This window comes from Condylura cristata, unplaced genomic scaffold (genome assembly GCF_000260355.1).
Source record: "Condylura cristata isolate star-nosed mole 26May11 unplaced genomic scaffold, ConCri1.0 scaffold00007, whole genome shotgun sequence".
NCBI lineage: Eukaryota > Metazoa > Chordata > Mammalia > Eulipotyphla > Talpidae > Condylura > Condylura cristata.
In genome coordinates, this window is record NW_004567108.1 from 38884203 (window position 1) to 38905981 (window position 21779).

Consider the following 21779-nt stretch of genomic DNA (forward strand, 5'->3'; position numbering starts at 1 on the left):
AATACAAAGTACATAATGTGGTATTTGTTGGGGTTCATTTGTCCATGACTAAAGCAGTAATCACTCAAGAGAGCAAATTCTGGTTTTATTTGTATTATTAAATAAATAAAACATAATCCCAAGTTTTCTCAGGAACCTTTTTATTGCTCTTATATTTGAAAAAATTCAACCCTACTAAACCTTAAATGAAAATTTCAAATCAATGCACAGATTCATGTAGGTACTATTATTTTATAGATGGAAAGATAAGGGCTCAAATATCTTTTATTTTGGGTCACAGATAAATGATGACAGTGAGAAAATCCTGGGTTGTTTCTTTGTATTATAGAAGAGGGTTTCAGAGCTCCCAAGTTGAGCAACAGTAACTTGCTGCAAGTAACTACTCCCTTGAAGCTTAAAGCTGACCACTTCCAGTGAAACTCCTTCCCTCCAGGGCTTACTGTATTCCACTCTGGTACTGGAAGCTGGACTAGAAGACATGACCACACTCCTTTAAGGATCCTCAGCAGTTTGCACAGGAGAAAAGCTCCTTTCTGGGGGAGCTGAGTTTTGCTTGCTTTTATCTAGACCTTCACAGTGACACAACATGTACACATTTCGAGTCATTATGCCAGCACTCCACGAACGCGGAGATTTAAGGAGGAGACCAGGTGTTGTTATATGTCCACTGGTGTACTGTGCCAATTTTCTAGGAAGAAGCAAGCTTACTCCATCTCTGTAGGACAAGGGGCTTGAATCTAGGGTTACTCAGCCCACAGGGACTGGCTGAGTGGCTGGAAGGTCCGGCGGCTGATTGTCCTCTTGCTTAATTGCACCAAGTGGGAGCTCCTGTTCCTGGGGGTGTGGCAGAGCAGAGCATCCAGAGTGTAAGTGGTGACCTGACCATTTATATACAGTTTCCCAAGGATCTCATCAAATCTGGCCACAAGGTCGGGTACATCCTTCAGTTTTTCCCTCACTTTGGCGAGCTGGAAAAAAGCAGGAGGAACATTATCATTATATCTCTGCAAGATTCCTTCCTTGTTTTTCCTATTCTCCAAGCACAGACATACATAGATGTGTACAAGTATACAGTGCGTACCTAACGGTGAAAGCAAAGGCCCGTGGAGGAATGACTGACTATAAGCAATTCCCAAGCTACATACAAAATTCAGAATTAGTACTTGAAAACCATTAACTGATTATCTTGTAAAAGGGAGGTTATTTAATATCTTACAAAAGGGGGGGGGATGGTGGTCCAAAAGAGCATACTATGCAATGAAACATACCAGAGAGAGAGAGAGAGAGAGAGAGAGAGAGAGAGAGAGAGCGCTCGTTCAGAGAGCAATGGAAGCAAGATTGTCTAAGTTCATGACAAGAGTAAGGCATGACAAAATTACATGGAGCTTTATAGTCCATGAAAAAGTGTTTTGGAATTCATTCTAAAAGTCTTTTGGGAGTCTAAATGGGGACATGGTCTGACTTAGGTTTAAAAGCTATTTAGAGAATTAGAGGACAATGATGTGGAGGAGGAGCCCATCCTAGCCCAGGTGAGAGAAGATGATGGTTCAGACTGGGAAATGTATCAAAAGCAGAAGTAGAGGTATGTGAGGTCTATTTTCAAGGTTAAACTGAAAGGATTTTTTGTTGAAGAGGTGAAAGAAAGGGAGAAATCAAAGATATCTTTCCAATTTTGACTTCAGCAACTGCACGATGGACAGTGTCATTCACCGAGCAAGGGAAGGTGGGGGGACCAGACTCGGAAGGGAAAATCTTGAGTTCTGTTCTGGATATGATTGAGACGCCTATGAAATGTCTGAGAGGACAGGTTAAAAAAGGTTGTTGGGGGTCCTCTCTGTCCCTGGTGAATCCTTTCACCGCCCCTGTACCTCTGGCTTGTATCCCAGTTCTGAATGCATAAATAAATATTTTTTTTTTAAAAAAAAGGTTGTTGGATATAAAAGTATAGGACAGGGAAGAGAGGTCTGGAACAGAGGTACGAATACTAGAGTCACAAGTCTAAGAATGGTGCCTACTAAATTCAGCAAAGATGGGTAATCTCAAAATGAGAATGTGCTGCTACTTTCTGACCAAAATCAATAGCTTACTTAGTTTAAACCTAACAGCCTTCTTGATGTAATTTAATTGTAATCAAGATTCCTAACAGATTCTTCGGTCATCTTCTAGACAGACTAATTCTGTATGCAACCTGCACACCTTCCTTTGAAACAAGGGCTCCCCGCTGAACCATCAGATTAAGGGAAGCACTTCTTATCAAATAAAGTGTGTCTGGTCCTCATCTTCAAGGTGCTGTGACTCAATGCACAGCCCAAGGCTCCCCAAAGAAGCAAAGGGAATACTCAACGCTGGGGTAACTCTGATCTGATTGCAGAGTCTACACCATATTCACATCACTCAAGAACAACAGAAGTGTAATTAGAATCATTCCACAATGAGAAGAAAAGATTACACTGCATTTCTGAATGGTTTTAGAAAAGAAATCAGTGAAAAATAGCTGGTATCTGAGAGGCTTCAGTAACACAACTGCAGGAAACCCAACAATTCTTTTCAACACTCCTCTGGTGGTAAAGCAGCACCTATGGAAGTTTATAGTCTTTTCTCCATACATGGGACGTTTTCAAAACTACTGGTATAACAATAAATACAGCATTTCAAAGGACAGAGTTTTATAATCAAAGATTCCACATGTAGCCTCACAAACACACATTTAGAACTAGCTCAGGGCCCTAGGGTTTATATTTAATCAATTCATTTCTCAACCAGCCACTCACTCCCTGAGATACAGGACTCGGGGAATACACTGAACTGAAGGGTGAGTTTTTTCACTAAGTAAATCAGTCTTATAGGCTTAGGAGAAAAAAAACTCAAAAAGTCAGATAAAAATGAACAGTGTTTTTCGAAGTGAGCTTTGTGTGGCTGCTTTCGTCATGTTGCTGGGGTAAAGGGGTGCCAGACAAGGACCGAGGGTGACTGGCACATCAAAGCTGCCGAGGAAACTGAAGCGGCGCAAGCATGACTGCACTTTATCCTCAGCTTCTAATTTCGACTCCTCTAGTTACTAACCTTACTCCAGAATGGTTTGGGTTGGTCACAAGCTACCAAGAGCTAAGGCCTCAAAAGAAAGAAGCTATCGATGATTGCTATTTGAGAAGTCTATTCTTTCTGATCTGATGTTTTCATTTCATGTCTAGTTAGTTTTCTGACATTTTCCATTTACCAGGTAGAAGTGAGAGAATGGGCTAGGGCTGGGGGGTGGGTGAGAAAGCAGCCCCTTGCCCTTTATCTGCCATCTCCGACACCATTCCAGCCCAGCACTAGAAGGCAAGAGGAGGGAGAAAAGAAGGGAGGCAGGACTAACCAACAGCTCCCTGTTCCACTCAAAATGCAATACCGGCATCATCACTAACTATATGATCACTGCCAATAATTTATAATTTCTTTACAATTCTTTTCCCCTTAGGTTTTACACTTCCAATGATGGACAAATTATTGAATTTCAAAGGACTTGCAATAATCCCTCTTTGTGTGCTTATAGAGACATCACTATGACCTGTGGGTTCATTTATTTCATTTTATTTTTGATTTTAAGGAATTATTTCTTTCTCTACATTTAAAAAAAAATTATATAAAAAAAAAATTCAATGACCCCGGTAGGTGGCCTATCTGGGAGTTAAAAACAATTTAAATAAATAATTTTTAATATAGTTAGTATCTGGCAGGTCCTGCAGCTCTTACTATTCTTCTTTCATAGGGTTTTCCTAGCTACTTTTGCTAGGCTGTGCTGGTTCTACTATTTCACAGGAAAACAAACAAACAAACCTAATGGCATTTTTATTGGAATATTACATGACCACCTTACTTTGGAAGGAACCGACTTTATGAGGCTGAGTATTTCTATCTAAACAAATGCTTTCTCATTTGTTTAAGTAAGGGAGGGTTCTTTTTTTTTTTTTTTAAATGAAAGATGCTACAGTTTATTGCTTGGTGATGGGGATGATCCACTGGGCAGGGGACATTGATGATACCCAGATGCATTGAAGAGGGTGGGGGGTTGAGTTTCAGGGCACAATTGGGGAGCTGACTGTAGAGAGGTGGGCAGATGGAGGGAAGGCTGAGCAGACAGGAAGGAGAGCAAGAGGCTGCTGAAGTGACCACAGTTCTGACTGCTATTCTTTCCTCTGTGAAACAGGACACAAGGTTATCAACTGAGAGCAAGGAGCAGGGAGAAGGTATCTGAAGGTTCGAGGAAAAGAAGAAAAAGAATACGGGGACCCATAAAAAGTGTGGGGGAAAGTTCTGCCTGAATTTCAGAGGCTATATATATCCCGTTGGAAGAAAATTTTTGTGTCCACAAATGGGAGTCTTAGAACAGGAACAATACAAAGACAATGCCTTTCTATTTGACAGTCTCCTTAAGGGGGTGGGCTATAGAAGTAAGAAATCAAGTGGACGCTTTAAAGAGTGCTCTTTCATCTTTAAGTGACTTCTCTAGCGATTTCATACTCACCACTTCTTCTGAGAACTCATGTTTTTTCACAAATTTTGATAAATTTCCTTCTGCAGCATCTTTCAGTATATCTATCAGGTCTTTCAACATATTTGATTGGACATGGATCATTAGCTAAACATAAAGAAGCAAGGACAAGTTAAGTATTCAACATGGAGAAATGTGCTCTGTTATTCTACATGTTTAGATATCTACTCTGCTTTTATGCAATTCCCTAACAATTGTGCTTGTGCAAGTTCAAAAAATACTTCATTGTCTCCTTGTTCATCAGCCAAAACTTGCTTTCCAATAGTTAATCAAAATGCCACAACTTTAAAACTTGATTACAGGTAGAAATGAGGAGAACCTGCATCTTGGAGCTGCATAGTTGGGCAGGAATCCTGGCACCAGTGGTGACCAGCTTGAAACTCTAGCCATTCTACATTTTGAGTAACTGTGAATACTAAATGAAATATCAGCACACAGGAAGTAATGCCCAGTAAACAGTACTATTAGTTTCTTAGGGCATGACACACAATCTTCTAAGAATGACTCTGGGGCAAATGGCAAATGATACATTTACCTTTACCCATTTACCTATTCATTTAGGTTGGGAGATAACAGACATGTAGGTTGCTGCAGGTAAAAAGTGGAAGCTGGCTAAAGTCTAAATAAGGCAAGTCTACTCACACTGAGCTATTAAGGAACTTTCACATATGGGTATCATACTAGATTTTCAAAATGATGCCACTAGTAAGTCCCCATATTCAGGAATAATTAACACAGGAAAAAGGAACATATTCCCCCATCCTCTTTATAATCAATATTCAATAGTACAATTTTTAAAATATGGAAAAATTTAAAGAAAATGAAAATTCAGAATTTACCAAGTAATGCTAACCATTGTTTGCAATGTCATGTATTACCTTCTAAATGTGTTTATCCCCCCATATGATTCTGTTTTTTGTTAATTATCATACATGATCACTTTTTCATAGAATGAGGACATTTTAGAAAAGAAAAACTTATTTTTAATGATGAATGCATTAGTTATCTATAATACAAATAAAATAATACATCAAATAAAACAATAGCATGCTTTATTATGTTGATAAATGTGTATACATTTAAAAACTTTGTTCATTCCCTAGATTTCATTCCCAGAAACAAAACAGTAAGTCAACTGGTATAAGCATTTTAAGGCTTTTGATCAATAGGTGGTTTTCATTCCTTTTTTTTTTTTTAATTTTTTATAACAGTTTATTTTTACATCATTTTGTACATTTTTCCCCCCATCTCAGAAGTGACATTCCTTTTAATACCTAGCCAGCAAAGTTCTCTCGGTGGTTCATTCTGTAACAATTTATGTTTACTGAGCAGTAGGTGAGAATGAAGGGTTATCTTTGGTGCTTTGAACTTATGTAGATTGAAAGGCAGGCCCAATCAGTGTTTCAAAGCACAGGCGAAATCATGGGCACTCCTTTGTTGGGACACACCCCTCCTTGGGTTTCTCATATTCAAACAGAAGCACTGACTACTTCCACTCCGGACTATCCTTTCAAGGATGTTTGTGTAACTGACAGCCCAGGAGGATAGAGGTAGTGTGCAGAGCAAGGAGAAGACATGCTTCACTATAAGAGAGTTTGGTTTTCCAAGTTCAAGATTCCTCTTAGCACCTATGCTTGTAGACCTTTTTACATCATGCTACAGGAACTGGGTTCAAGAAACTTGATGCAAAAATGTTAATCCTCCGGCTACTGCTACTGCTGTGCACACTAACCTGTCCTTCATCTCTCAGTGTCTTGTGAGCCTCTAACAGACTCATGAAACAGGGGCAGGCTAACTCATAGCTTAGAAGTAGGTAACACAAGATAGAGTTGGCAACATCAAGAATCAGAACTCTTAAAAATAATAAAAACCCTGGTTTGGTTGGCAGTGGTCTGTCCTATTGAGGGCAAAGGCAAGTCTACCTTACTTAATGCTACAACTCTGAGATTGACACTGAGTAGATCCTCAACAATAAGAATTTCCTCAAAAATTTTCAAGGAAGAATTTTCTCAGGCTCCATGCTAGACACTATTCATGACGCGTTCCTGGAAGAGTTCAAATTTTCTTTGTAAGTTTTCCCAATTCCTCTTCCTGTCTCTAGCAACTGTTTCTGATTCAGGAAGGATTCAAGAGTATGGTTCAATATTTGAAATACTGAAAAGAAACACAGTTATTGATGAAAGGCAAAGAAAAAAATTTAAAAGTAGGAGCTTGTCTCAAATCGAAGTCTCAGAGTGCAGCTAAGGAAAGCTAAATTAGGGTGCAGCATATTGCTTTAATCTTACAGATTTCAAACAAAGGGCTAGGAAAATTGATTTAGAAAGGAGCAGGGGAATTTTGATAAGAAAAATTATACAAAAGACATGTACTTCTTACTGCTGACTTTGAGAGTTAAGAAAGTCACTGGATGTCTCTGACTAAGAAAGGAACAGAAGTCTTAAAAATGCAGAAATTTTTTCTTTGAAAGTTTACTGTATTTGAAGAGTATCACAATAGGATATAGACTGTTAACTTTCTAATCAATATTCACTCTCCCACACTTACTGATAACAGGACTCCCTAAGTTTAATTGATACTGTGCTATAGAGAATCCAAAGACTGTGTTTCTCAGGTTTCTTTGCAAGTTGGTGTGGTTATGAGATTAAATTCTGGCATATATTACTCAAGTATACATTGTTGGGTGAGACGTTTGGAAAATCAGCCTTAAAAGGACCAACTACGTCCCTTATTTTATGTACTTCTTGCTGGAAGAGATACAAGGGATTGAAATTACATGCTTAGGATGGTGGTATGGAAATACAGAACAAAGCCAGTGTCTATGATATCATGGATATCACACCAGTCCTCCTAGACTGGTTTTCTACATGGAAGCAAAATAAGTCCTCTAAATTTATATATATTCTTGTTTTTTTTTTTGTTTTCTTTTTTTTTGAGGTCTACATTGCTACCAAGTATAGTCTCAAACCATAGACACAGACAAGATGTTGTTGCAAGGAATTTATGAGAAATGAGTTCTATCTTCTTTCCTACCTGTTCAGTCCAAAGACTTCTTAGCATGAATCAGAACTTGAGTGTGACTTTAGTGAGTAGAGACTTTAAACATTCATCTGTAAATAATAAAAGCAGCAAAACTAACCACTTGACAATTCCCCTACAAGGTAATTTGATTTCAAAATAGGACACCATTTGGAGACTGCCAGATTTCTAAAGAAATGATCAGAATTAAAATAGAATCAGAATTAAAGTAGAAAGTTACCATGTGATCATCTCTGCTATTTTCATATAAGGAGGTGGAAATCTATCCTTCAATACTGAGCAGCATTGCTAACGAGGGGGCTATGGTTCTTAAGATGGGTTTCAATTCAGACTGAAAGGGCATCGTCAATGTGCCTTGATGAGATCATCTGCTAAATCAATGCAGTATGCAATGTAGCAAGTATTAGCTGAGAAAATGGAATATCAAGCCTTCTGGGTCATACTGACAGCAAGAGCAATTTCGATGAAAAGAAAATTAGGTTGAGCAGGGAAATTAGGTAAGTTCAAATTCAATTTGGCAGCAGAAAAAGATTTTAGTATAAGGTATTAATATTTAAAGTAGATCAGGAAAAAAATGAGTTTCATTTTTTTTCTGAGTGTACAGACTCTACTCAGCCCATTTGTCAGGTTTCCATTTCTTAATAATTAACAAATGGTCCTTAAGGATTCCAAATAGATGCGTCAGTCTTAGAGAAGCTAGGACCCATTAAAACAATGTTTAGGCCCTCCCTGGTGGCGCAGCGGATTAAAGCACTGCACTGAGAAGCTAAAGCCACTTCCACATGAGTTTGATTCCCACCTGCCCCGGAGGTGATCCACATGGCGTGGCAGACCTCTCCTGACCGCCCGCTGCTCCCCTCAGCAGTGTACTTCATCGACCTGCCTGTTCTGCTCCCCACTCTGTCGCTGGTGAAGCCTTTCATTGCCCCTGAGCCTCTGGCCTGCACCCCAGTTCTGTATGTACAAATAAATAAATCTTAAAAAAAACAAAACAAAAAAAAAAAACGTTTAAAAAACCTGCTCTAACAACAGAGACCCAGACCTTGAAAGGTTGTTATACCTGAGAATGGCTTATATTGAATTATGAGAAATTGAGATGGGACATTAGGAAGAATTTCCTGGGGGAGAATTTTTAAACAAGAAAACTGTCTTTCATTTCCCTGACAACAGTTAACTCTGCAACCCAAATCATGGGCAGGAACGGACAGGATACTCCTATTGGAGATCCATCCGAGCTCCCTGCGCAGTGTGGGCCTGAAACAGGTCCACACAGCTGCATTATCGGCTGCTTTGTCTTCCTAGTGGTGAGAGGAGGGGCGCAGCGCCTAAGCCGCGGCTTCTCCTTCTAGTCTGCGGGCAGTTCTCTCGCAGCAGGCTCGTTTTATTTCCACTAAAGCACTTTCTCATTGAAACACACACACACACACAACAATCATTACCAGACTCTCCTAAAAGCCGGGAGAGACAGCCAAAGCCTGAAATAGACAAGGAATCTGAGTTTGAGGATGTGGAATCCATGCGCCAAGAGACTTCATTTTTGACAGCCGGCCTTCTGTTCTTTTCATTATTCAGGAGGAGCTAGTCCCATTTCTGGGTAAGAGAGACACACCCTTTTCTCATTCCTCTGGATTAACAGGGAAATCCTAGGCTTTGCAGTTAGATCTGAATGTACCAGTACCCTGACTCTGCTACTTGATTAGCTGGGAGAACTAAGGTAATTTACTTATCAGCCTTTGAATCTTCATCTTCCATGCTGATAAAATGGAGAAATATTGTTCTGTCAGTGTTGAAAAAATGAACCCAGGATAATGGATATCAAGTATCTAGCATGGCCCTATAGTTCAATTAATTAAAACCCTGCCCCATCTCATGTTTCAATTTTTCACCATCAAGCCTTATTGGTTCCCCACAGCCTCCCTTTGACTCTAGGAAAAGCTACTTACTCATGATCCACCTAACACCCCTCTCACCACTCTCCTGTATTTTTTTCCGATCTGACCCTACCACGTGGGTTCCCAGCAGGTTGGCTCCTGTCTGTCTGTGGGCATGCTCTCAGAACCAGCTCCCACTTGGAAGCCAGAGCTGTCCATGTCTGATAGGAAGCAGAGAAGGTAACATGTACCCTGTCTGCTGGCACCGCAGGCTACATAGTCTGTCTGTCTTACTGGTATTACTGGCTCCAGTAACGTGAACTTTGGGACTCTGACTCTTTGCCACCTTGGCCTCCCAGACCTGCTTTAGGCTGTGAGCCTTGCAGGCTGACCCACCGTTCCAACCTGCATTTTCTGCTGGGGTATAGCTGTGGGCAGGTTCTGACAGGCAGGGCTCCAGCCCTGTTTGGATTCTATGACTTGTGTTTTTCTTCCATCTTTTTCTGAGGCTTCTCCTGTCTCACTATTAATGTCTTAAAAAGTCATTTCTGGCCCTCCCTGATGGCGCAGCGGGTTAAAGCACAGCACTAAGAAGCTAAAGCCACTTCCGCATCAGTTCGATTCCTGCCTGCCCCGGAGGTGACCACATGGCGTGGCAGACCTCTCCTGACCCACCCGCTGCTCCCCTCAGCAGTGTACTTTGTCGATCTGCCTGTTCTGCTCCCCGCTCTGTCTCTGGTGAAGCCTCTCGCCGCCCCTGAGCCTCTGGCCTGTACCCCAGTTCTGTATGCACAAATAAATAAATCTTTAAAAAAAAAAGAAGTCATTTCTGGATCCTCTTCCTTCCCTTTTTGTGGATTCATCAGTTCCTATGATGTCTATTAACAGGTTTATAAAAATCAGTTCTTAGCTCACAGCTTTAACATCCCACCCAGGCTCATGAAAGCTACAAACTGTAAGATCTTCTTTTGGATATTTTTCTAGTACTGAGTTTTTTCCTTCCAAATTCACCACTTCCTCATCCACCTGCTCAGGTTCTCTGTTATCACTGTCTCTATCTTTCTGGCTCCTTAGATTCATCTTTCCCTTATATGAAAACAATTTTGAAAAAAAAAAATATATATATATATACATACATACATATACATATATAATACACATATACATGCACACACACACACACACACATATAGTCAAACATAAGGTGGCTTAACCTCGGACTTCTTAGCAGACCTTATTCTCTGAAATTTACCACAAAGCTTATCTAGTCCTTCTTCTGAAAGTCATCTGGGCACTGGTTTGGTAGTGACATTTGAGGATAATCACTACAAACTGAACTAAAAACCCAAAATCCTGGAGTTAGGTCTGAGTCCTATTCATTGGGTTCTAGGAATTGGGACTAATGAATATTCTTTCTTATTTAATATACTTTACTTCAAACAAATATTCTTGTATAAGCAAACATCAACTGAATATTAATTACATACCAGGCACTATGTTAACTACTTTAGATGAATTATTTTTTCAATTCTCCTAATGAAAGGATATTATTACTATTTTCTTTAAACAGAACCCTCAGCAAAACAAACCTCCCAATAAAAAATGCCCTTCCACCTCCATCCCTCTGGCCCCGAAGCCCTGTCATCCTTTAGAGCACTGGCTCAACAATGCCCTTCTCAAAGTTACTGGCCATTCCTGCCCTGCCCTTTACTCCCCAGCCCTGGAGTACTGTGCTGGCTGTGATCCATTATCCCAGTTCCTGTCACATTGGTGTATACACATTTCTGTTTTTCTGACAAGGCTTTCTTCATCTTGACCCCTTGATATTTCAAAAACTGTGTTTTTAAAAGTTAGAGGCATTTCTTCCTCTTTTTTTTTGGGGGGGGGTGTATTAGGGAAAGTACAACACTCCCTAAATCTACTTAGCATATAAATAAGGCCTCATACGGGATGACTAAGTAGGGACTATGATGTCACTAAGAAAAGGACCTTCTGTCTTTCAGTTAAAATATTTTTCCATTGCTCTAGGAAAGTGTAGGTGACTCCCAGCTCAGTGGAACAGACGCCACTGGCAGACAACCAAGAATGAAAATTGCTCATCAGCACTTGCTACATCAGGGCACAACTGACTCCACAAATCAGGTACCATGGATGGAAAACAATTAGTATGCAGGCTTCTCTCAGCTTTTGGTAAAGAGACAGGAGATGCCATCTCTATTCTCTCCCACCTTTCTACCATCTGCAGTCTTGTGACCACATGGTCTTACATGTTAGAACTGCAGTATTTAGATGCATCTCATATCTGAGTCTGTCTACATTTCCCAGCTCTTTCTGAACTCCCGGAAACTTGGGCTACCCTGTAACATCCAACAAAGCTCAGTCTGTGAGTAAGCTGAACAAAGGCCTTTGGAAATCAAAGGCATTGTTCACAGACCAAAAACCTAGACATCACTCTATTACATTCAAGTCTCACTTTAAACCATGAAGAAGTCACTTACATTTAAATTAGTGCAGATTATGCTTTCTGGTTTCAGGATTTGAGAAAAAATGGACACAGCTTTTGCCACTTGGTTCTAGGAGAAAAAAAATCATAATACTTAAAGTCAGATGAACATTACTTTGCTATATAAAGCTCATTTAAAGAGGTCAGGATATTCCTGTTTATAGTGCTACAGGCTTTTGAAATCTACAAAGAAAAAAACATTTTTTTTGGCAATCAGAAATGACATTCTATAAAATGTTTTCTATGGTGTCATATTACTGAATGTTTTGAAAAACCTGACTAAAATATGAATAACCAATAGTTAATATAGAGGAATAAGGTGGGAATTTCTCATTCTAGGATCAGCTTAAAACAAAACAAACACAACAAAAACAAGAATGAGAAACAGAAATGCAAGCCCGATCTTTGACATAAGTAGAACAGAGCAGAAGCCTCAAGCCACTGAAGAGTAGGAAGCTTTACCAAAAACATTGGAGATGGAGCATGGGGAAGTTCTGGAAAAAGCAGTGAGAGAACATTGCGCTACATTTCAGAAAGAGCCCACAAACTGTTCTCAAAGATGAGGAGAAAATTATAAGTACAAAAACCTTAATTCCTGTTTACACTATGGTTAATAGGTAACAACTCCTGTCCACATGATGGTCGGACTAGTAGTGAGAAATTTCTAGGTCTTTCTAGTGGTAGAGCTCAGGTTAATCAAGAATAAATCACATCTGCAGGAAGCAGTATGTTGCCACAGCAAACCAGTCATGGCTGTTTCAGGGAGAAATAAAGTTTACATGTACATGTAGACAAAACTGTGCATTGAGAACAACCCCAGCCAGCCTAGAACATGATAACGTGGTTCTGGGCTCTCTCTGACATGAATCTTCTGCAACAGACTAAGAGAAATGGTTGCTTTTCAATAATGAATAATAAAAAAAGAGTCAGCAGATTAGTATGAAGAAACTATGAGGGAAAAAAGACAGAAACAACACAACAAAACAAAATAATAATAACATGCTTGAATTTAGAGCAAAAGCATTAAATAAGACCAAGAATAGTATTTTATAATGCTATAGTGAGAGATGACAATACCGATATAAGAGTTCTAACACTGACATATACACACCATATGTATATGTGCGTGTGTGTGTATAACTTACAACACACTTAAAGGGAAATTACAGGAGTTACAAAGAAAAACAGATATATTCCTAAGAAGAGACTTTCATTCGTCTCCTCTGACTTACTACGACAGACTAAGAGAAGGAAGCAATCGCCTAGTTGGTAACTGTAACTGTGTAAATTCTTAAGTCCTGGTCCTTCAGTGACTTTCTCGGTGATTAATGAAATGAATCACTTTGACACTGTCATGTGTAATTAATGATAAATAGGAGTTCTCCAGTCATAGCTATTATTTTTGCTGTCCTGGAACAGGCCATGTTGGGAGGGACTTATCAAGTGGCTAAGTTCCTGGACCTTCTCTGAGGTGTGACATCAGGGAGGTCCTCTCTCCTCCCTGGGTTTCAGCTGCTGCCATTTATCCAGTGAGGCGGCAGGCTAAAAGACGCCTACAACCTCTTGCAAATAAGCCTATTTGAGTGTAACCAGGAATATATGATGGACCCACTTCTACAAGGCTGACTCAGGAGTTCTCATTCATCTAGGGTGCATTCAGCTTTGGGGAGAGTTAAGTTATTTTCTGTGACTATTATGTAGTAAACAGACTATCTGAAATTTTTATTCTAAATATTTGAGAAATTCTCTTAACGTCCAGCTTCCCAGATTCTCCATGGGATCTTGGCCAGCCCCCTGCACACAGCCATGCATGTCAGATTGTCAACCACAAATGGAAACATACTTCGGAGGCATATATATCAATGTAGGGTGCCATGGTACCAAGGGCAGTGGTACCTTTTATGATAGAGTCGGTAAGGAACAAAGATAAAATAAAAGCAAGAACAAAGAAAAGGAGTAATTTCTAATTTCCTGTGCTGCCCGTTCCCTATGTGTCCCCCAAAGCCATACCTGATTCAGAGCTAATGCCACAGCAAAACAGGATGCTCTTCTGGAGAGGACCTCTCCTTTGATTAGGGCCTCTTCTCTTAACGTAGTACAGATCTTAAAAGACTCAGGGCTGTTCTGGGAGGAGACAGGATTGCTCAGTGAGTAAGAGTCATGGTACTTGTGTGATACTGGGGGGACAGACCACAGCAGTGAGGTCCAGCCTCTGGGGGTGGGGATGTGGAACAAGGAAGGGGGATCAGGTCACGTAGGTTTTGCAGTGATGTTATTTATATCCTGCTAAATTGGAATCTCAGTGAATTGTCCTAGTTTTGATGTCAGTATTGCAAAGCAACAGATTCACAAAAACACATTCAAATTTTCCTTTCTTCCTGTGTATATTTCTAAGAGACAGGGCCAATTAAATGTAAATATGGAGAGCAGTTCACCTGATAGTAAATACAAGCCCCATGTGCACCCTTTTATTGTCTTGGAACCTGTCCCCATTGTGTGATTGTCCTGCTCTGGTTTTGTGTTTGGGCTTCACTTCTTTGTCTTTTTACTACTCTGTTCCTGGCATTTGCTGATTCCCATTGTAAACAGTGTAGTAGGGAGAACATTCCATTCTGTGGAACTAAAAAATGTTCAGGAGAACTGCCTTGCAAGTTAACGGTTTCCCCCTTTATAGAAGACTATAAACAAAACTTATTTTATCCTTAAAACAACAGATAAATATCAGGAACCGTTTAAGTTTAATAAAATGATTAACAGTGCTCAGTATTTCAGATTTCCTTTTGTAAGAACTTCCCAGAGCCTATCTCAAGTCATTTAAAAGAATAAGCCTCCTATGACGACTATTTACAAACAGACCAGATTTTAAATGTGTGTGTGTATGTGTGTGTGTGTACACACATAAGAGATCAGAGGGGGAAAAAAGGAATTATAATAAAGGAGAAATCAAAATCAACAAGAGACTATAAACCAGAAATTCTACAAGTGGGGAGAAAGGAATAGGATCAAAATAAGGGCGGGAAAAGAACAAGGGACTATTATGATGGTACATGGGTGAACTGATGGTGGGACTTTCAGGGGGACTGTACCGAGCAAGCATATCTTGTACAAAAATGAAGAATGGTGGCCTCGGGGTTAAATCTCAGAGCTCTCACTGCAAGGGCCTGGGCTGGATCCCCAAGCAGGGAGCTAGCCCACATGACACAGCGACCTCTCCTGCCTCGCCCACTGCTCCCCTCAGCAATGTACTTCATGGATCTGTCTGTTTTGCTCCCCTCTCTGTCTCTGGTGAAGCCTCTCACCACCCATACCTCCAGCCTACTTCCCAGCTCTACACAAAAATAAATAAATAAAATCTTAAAAAAAAAAGAGAATGATGTAAAAAATATATAAAATAAATAATTATATTATACACACGTGTATACATACACACATGTATGTATACATGGATACATACATATACATTTATACGTTCAAATCTAAATTAACTTTATTTTTAAGCTCTTTGCCAATTTTCTGACTTGAGGCAGTTTTTACCTGCAGTATCTATGCTGCCTGATTTCTAGGCATGGGAAACCACAATGTACAAGCTCAAAGAGTCAGCGTGTTCATATGTTACAGAACAGAGTAAAATCTGACAACACTAGCAAATTTTTCCTGATGGAATTTCCAGTTTGAAAATACGCAAGTAAGTCAAATATTTGAAAACAGGAATAGTAATCTGAATATAAGTTGTCAAAGAATTCCATGGAAATGAAACTGAAAAACTGAACCTTCTTCCTTGGTACATGCTGTAGGTAGACTGGGTTTATGAGCACAGCACCAGCCCGACCTCTCCCTATATATTTGTCATGACAAGACTCGCAACTGAAATCCTTAAGTGAAATCTGAACTTGATGCAAGGACACTCCCTAGAATGGACTGGAATTTTTAATGACCGGCCAGTTCAAGTTTTCAGTTCTGGTCTCCACTCAGTGAAACAAGTTATTCTTGGACACACGTCCAGGGAGAAAGGTCCTCTGGTTCTAAGTAGTAAAATTAAATTCTCTCCACTTGAGTGTACTCTCTTCAGGAAACTAGATTATCACAACTGATGCATAAGTGTTGTGTGGCTTTTTGCTCCCTAGATCATAAAATGCTACGGCTGGAAAAGTTGTCTAAATAATCAAGGGTCAGTAAACGATGAGTTTCAGGCTCAATGGAGAGCATAGCAAACATAGTTTTTATACTTGTAATGGTTTGTGAAACCAAAAATGAATAATATATGACAGAAACCCAATGTGGCAGAGATTGTATCTGGTCCCCAAGGCCTAAAATATTTATTCCCTAGTCTTTTATATAGTTTGCTGACCCCTGAATTCCACTAAGTAACCACTTCAAAGCAATCTGAGCTAAAACTGACACTAGACTTAAAGTTTTTAAATTTCCAGGTTGGTTTTTCTTTGACTGTAACCCATTATCCTCTTGTTTGGAAAGCTGGTATCTCTATACTCCTCAGGAACATTTTCAAAGACCCATCTTCTACCTTGCTTGATGTTCCTTCATTTGCAGCATAAAAAGTTTCTTATCCAAGTTTCCAAAGTTTCAATAGCATGAATGATGACAGTCATGCACTAAATTCTGATTATTTTGCTATTTTATTCATTCATTCATTCACTCACTCATTCATTCATTCTTTCAATAATGAAGACAGTTTCGTCTGTAAGAAACAGTCTTGACACAGAAACAACATCAGGACTTATGAATCATGCCCTCTGTCCTCAGAGTACATTTTAATGTTATATCCATTTATTAAAAGTTGACTGTGTGCCAGACACTGTATTAGGTGCTGGCATAAAAAAATGACTCAAGGAGTTAACAAACCAGTGAGGAGGATGAAATGAGCATCAACTCAGTACACATCAGGCAGTATTATAACTGCCACATATGTGATATAAACAGAACATGATTAAGGGATAGTGGAGGATGGAGCGATTGTGTCCAACTAAGGGGACTCAGAAACATTTACTGATGAGGACAAAGTAGCCATTGAGCTTGACAATGAAGGACGGTAAGATTTCCATGGGAGAAGACCGGTTTAATGTAGTTGAGCCTGATCCCAGAAGCAAGAAAGTAGACTTTGAACTTGGCAGTTTCATGTTCTCACTATGTACACAGCTGCCAGAAAAGGATAAAAGATAATAAAGTTGCTTTTCCCATGATAAAACTATCTAGTGTAGCTAACATGAGTTTTCTAAAAATGAACACATTTAAAATGGGTATATCTGTACCAGATAGGAAGAATTCAGAGGAAGTGACATTTCTTTGCAGGAAAAAAAAAAATCTTCTCTCAAATACTATCCACAATGCTCTAAATGTTAAGGCAAGACAGTCTTACCAGTTTGTAGCAAATTGCAAAAGCAAGGATATAAGTATCTCTGCTGAACTTCACATCTTGGTTTTTCATCTCAATCAGTACTTCTAAAGCACCTGTCAAAAGTCCGGATTGGGCCAGTAGTATTAGACACACTCCAGTGAGTTCCCAGTCTTCCACTGTTCATCCCCAGAGTGCTAATCTGTTCAGCACCATCTACTGGAAAGTGTACTACAGCACAATTAAAGCTATTTTGTCAAGGTCATTTGAAATAAACTATATTTCAAAATAAATGGTCAGGCCATAAAAGAAGAACTAATATTTTAATACCTATTATAACTTTAGCATAAGTAAAATCTGGGGTGTTCAGCTGAAGGCATGACTGGTGATGCAACAATGTTTTCACATTTAAAGAATAAGACTTCAGCTATTTAGTCATTCAACAGGACTATCAGCCTCATTTATGCATGGTCCACTATTTTCCCAACTGTTACACCAGCAAAGACAGCAGATTATTTCAGCAAGCAAATGCAATACTTACTCTTGTATTTGCCTTTGATAAATAATATATCCATCAAAATGTTAAAAGATGTGGAATCTGAGAAGAAACCTTGTAAATGCTAATGGGTAAAAACAATAGAGTTTAGTTAAAAGTAGAAATTTATTAAGGTAGTTACTTACCCTGCATTTTATCTGTCTAGGACTTATTTTTGCTAATAATATGCTCATCTGGCCTCTTAAATTCCCTAAGAAATCTCTGACAGACTAAGAGTTTATTTCTCAAAATAAATCAAAATACTATTCATTCTCCCAGCTACTGTGCTTTTAGCAAGGGGCACAATGAACAGAGGCAGGAGGTCTGGCAAGAAGTCTCTAGCCTCAGAAATACAGTGAAGAATATCTTTATGAGATGTGGCTCTGCCATGCTCAAGAGAAAAGAAACATGCCAATTAACCCTGGCAGGGCTCCCACATCCTGGGTGGCAGCAAACTAACATGAAATTACAGCCATAAGTAATTTTGAAGACTAAGGAAGCGGGGAGGGCTTATGAACTATAATCCCCTTTGGGCAAACAAACAATACACAGTTGATTATTTGACTTTTGAAATAATTTGTTACATAGTAAAGATTATTAAAAATCACCAATTATAATCATAGTCATATAATTATTAAAATATACTTATTGTTAGACTGTGAATAACAAGTCACAAAAACATTTTAAAAAAGGTTTTCAATGTTATTTCCTTAACATTTTCTATGCTATGGTAGTATGACATGTAATATTCAAATATGCCATTAAATGCCTTGTTCAAGTTTGTTCCTTTCTAAAAGCTGCTATGCAGACCCTGTTCTAGGTGAATAGAATAAACTAAGATGAACAAGATACACACCCTGCCCTAAAGTCTAGAGAGGCTGCCACCAAGTAAAGTTTAAATTCTAGTAGGTGAGACAATGAACAAGTGAGTAAAACAAGCCAAAAAAGAAAGACATATATTATTTCAAATTTCTTTGTGGGCTATGAAAAATAATGAAACAGGACAAAGGAAGGGAGAAAATGCGGCAGGCAAGGTGGGCAGAGAAGGCTCTCTGAAAAGAGGAAACTTCCTTGAAGCAAAGGAGCAAGTCCCAGTGACTGCGATATAGAACAATCTAGTGTAAGGTAAGGACACAGTGTGTAAGAGAAAGAACAAGGCATGGAGTGAGCCCGGGGTGGGAGAGGCAGGTGCCAAGACAAACACCCAAGCCCGGAGGTCAAAGGCAGGACTGAGTTCTATTCCACGTGAGTCGGGAAGACAGGAAGTCCTGCTCAGTAAAAGACACTGCCAGCCACAAGCGTGAGCAGTGTGTGAGTTCTAAATTTTCAGTAGCCTCCTTTTAAAATGTAAAAATACATGAGATCAGTTTTAATCATGTTATGCCACTGACTAAACCCAAAACACAATTTCAACATATCACTAATATAAAAAATCTGGAAGATTATTTAGTCTCTTTTTAATACCAAGTATCTAAAAAATGCATCATGTAGTTTACACTTACAGCACATGTAAATGTGGGAGGCCACTGTCTAAGGCTCTGGAAGTGCAAGTGGCTGGTGGCTCCTACACTGGCGGGGGCAGGATTGGGCTTATGTTACTTGGTTCTGCAGTTTATACCATGCAGAAAGCGTCCTCGCACACAGGTGGTTCATGCACAGGTAGTTAAAAACAAAAAGTTTTCTTCCCTCTTCTTTTTGTTTGTTTTTATCATCCTACTTCTAGCTAAGACTTATCACAGTGAGATTTTCATTGTCCTTTAATTACAAATAGCATAATGCTTCTCATTAGTCAAATACTACAAAAATAAATAAAGTAAAAAGTGAGAATTTCTTACAATTTTGCCCTGGAATGATAAAGTCATTTATAATATATATCCTTTAGGATTTTTAATACATATAAACTCAAACGTAAATACATATGAATAGTTCTGCTTTTAGGGGAAAACAAAGGCTCACTAGGAACAATCCTGAAAGCAGCTTTTCTTTGCTTCCTAACACAATGCAGTCATCTTTCTAATATAGGTAAGCCTGTGAAAGAGGGGCAAGCCACGAATGAACAGTCCCACCAGGGGCAGGACACTTTACGTAAAAAATAAGGAGGGGGGGAAACCCATTGGGATTACAATTGAGATAAAAAAAATGTACAAAATGATGTAAAAATAAACTGTTATATTATTAAAAAAAAGAAAAAAAATAGGGAGAGGCAGGGCAATTTTGTTGTAGTGGTACCTAGAAATACCAAAATGTCCCTGGTGGCCAGCCCCTGCCCCAAAACTGAACAATTGTTTCTGATCAGAGATGAATTTACAATGTCTGAGCCCCAATTCCCTCATAAACTGGCCAACAATATTAGTATCTACCTCACCTGGGCCACAGTGGGAAAAAAGTGAGATAAAATTTATGAAGTGCTTAATTTAAGCACAGGCTCTGATATAGTAAACATTCAATTAATAATCACAAAAACAATCTTTGTTATCTTTGTTTCTAGGAAAAGAAAATCAGGAAAGAGATCAAGGTATCTTAAAAATAGAAAAGCACTTTACAACACTGCCTTCAATAAGAAGTAAAAATATAAAACAGGAGCACAGCACAGGTAAAGAAAGAAAAACATTTGGGGTTAGGAGAGGGGGCAAAGGGGAAAGCCACCTCCAAATAGCCACCTGTCATACTACCTCCTACTAAAGGTTCCTGAAAAGAGAGGAAGCCTGTGTGTAAAGAGATCTATATCTCTTCTTAGGCTCCAACTCCATGGAAACTTTAAAAATGCAGGGAAGGGGTAATTTATTTTCTCCGGGAAGAATGTGCATAGGAGATGCCTTTTCTAGCACCCCTGAAAATTCCTGCTCTCCAGCACAAGGAAATCCCACTTCAGAGAAAGCAAACAGTAACCTACCTGGTCTTTGATGAGCTCTACTGCAGATTCCTCAAGATCCAACTCGTAGCATAACCTTACGAAAAGCGGTCCAAACTTGTATTCCCCCAAAGTGACATTTTTGTTCTCTGCGTGGTACCTGGTGACCAAAATGAGTCAATGGCAGACAAGGTAGGAGTCAGGAAAAGATAGACAGGCCGAGCTATGCACTCTGCCAGGTATAAGGGAGCACAGTGAAGAATGAGGGCAAAAGTATAAAACTGGAGATAACCCAAGGAATCCTGCAATGCAAAAGTATACCTGACATTTAAACCAACCAAACAGCAAAAAAAAAAAAAAAAAAAAAAACAGGGTGATAAGAGACCCATATACCCTGTGAAACAAAAAGGAAAATGTATATTGTAATTCTCTCTCAATTCACCAACAACCTGTTAGACTGAGTGTGAGCCTACATGAGGCAACAGCATAGACTGGCAACTGAACTGGAAGACCATCAGAATGAAATGTCTCATTGTATGTATCCCATCTAGGAAGAGCAAAGGAAAGGAGGGGGTGATGTTCTGTCCCCCTCAAACCTGGCTTTATCCTCATATACGAGGGCATACAATCAACAAATGCATTTTAAAATTCAGAATAGTCTGTTTTTCCAGCTCAAGGAAAGGCTTGTGTGAGCTACACTTACCTAGGTAAACAAGTTCAATGTAGTTTTCAAGTTTAGTTTTAGGAAAAGGCTAGCTTCAAAGATTGTGATATAATATGGCTTGAGATCTCTATATGCAGTCAGTCTGCCATTTAGAACTGAAGAATGGTAAATGGCTAGCTGAATTTACTTTCAGTCATCAACTCTCTGCTTTAGGTACCCAGACAAAGTGACTCTGATTACATGTAAATCGGATTTTACGAAGATTCATTCATATGATGAATGAACGCCATGGAGAAAAACTCACTTAAAAAGCAGAATACTTTTTAACCTTTAGCTAAAATTATAGAGGAAAGTCAGAGTAGTATTATGGATACTCTACTGTAAACAGATATATGGCCAAACAGAATGAATGATGTGTACTTTTTTTTTTTTTTT

General features: G+C 39.2%; 1 protein-coding gene across 1 annotated transcript in view; it reads right to left on the bottom strand.

Annotated features, from left to right (window-relative positions):
* Positions 1–59: 59 nt before the first annotated feature.
* Positions 60–21779, bottom strand: part of PTCD2 (pentatricopeptide repeat domain 2) — a 27849-nt gene continuing 6129 nt past the window's right edge. The window contains exons 4-10 of the mRNA XM_004678453.2: positions 20723–20840; positions 17836–17914; positions 17319–17410; positions 13955–14068; positions 11940–12014; positions 4508–4621; positions 60–968 (exon numbers count right to left, since the gene is read on the bottom strand). Of these exons, the coding sequence (XP_004678510.2) occupies positions 744–968; positions 4508–4621; positions 11940–12014; positions 13955–14068; positions 17319–17410; positions 17836–17914; positions 20723–20840 (817 nt within the window). The 3' untranslated portion in view covers positions 60–743. The remainder of the gene's footprint in view (positions 969–4507; positions 4622–11939; positions 12015–13954; positions 14069–17318; positions 17411–17835; positions 17915–20722; positions 20841–21779) is intronic.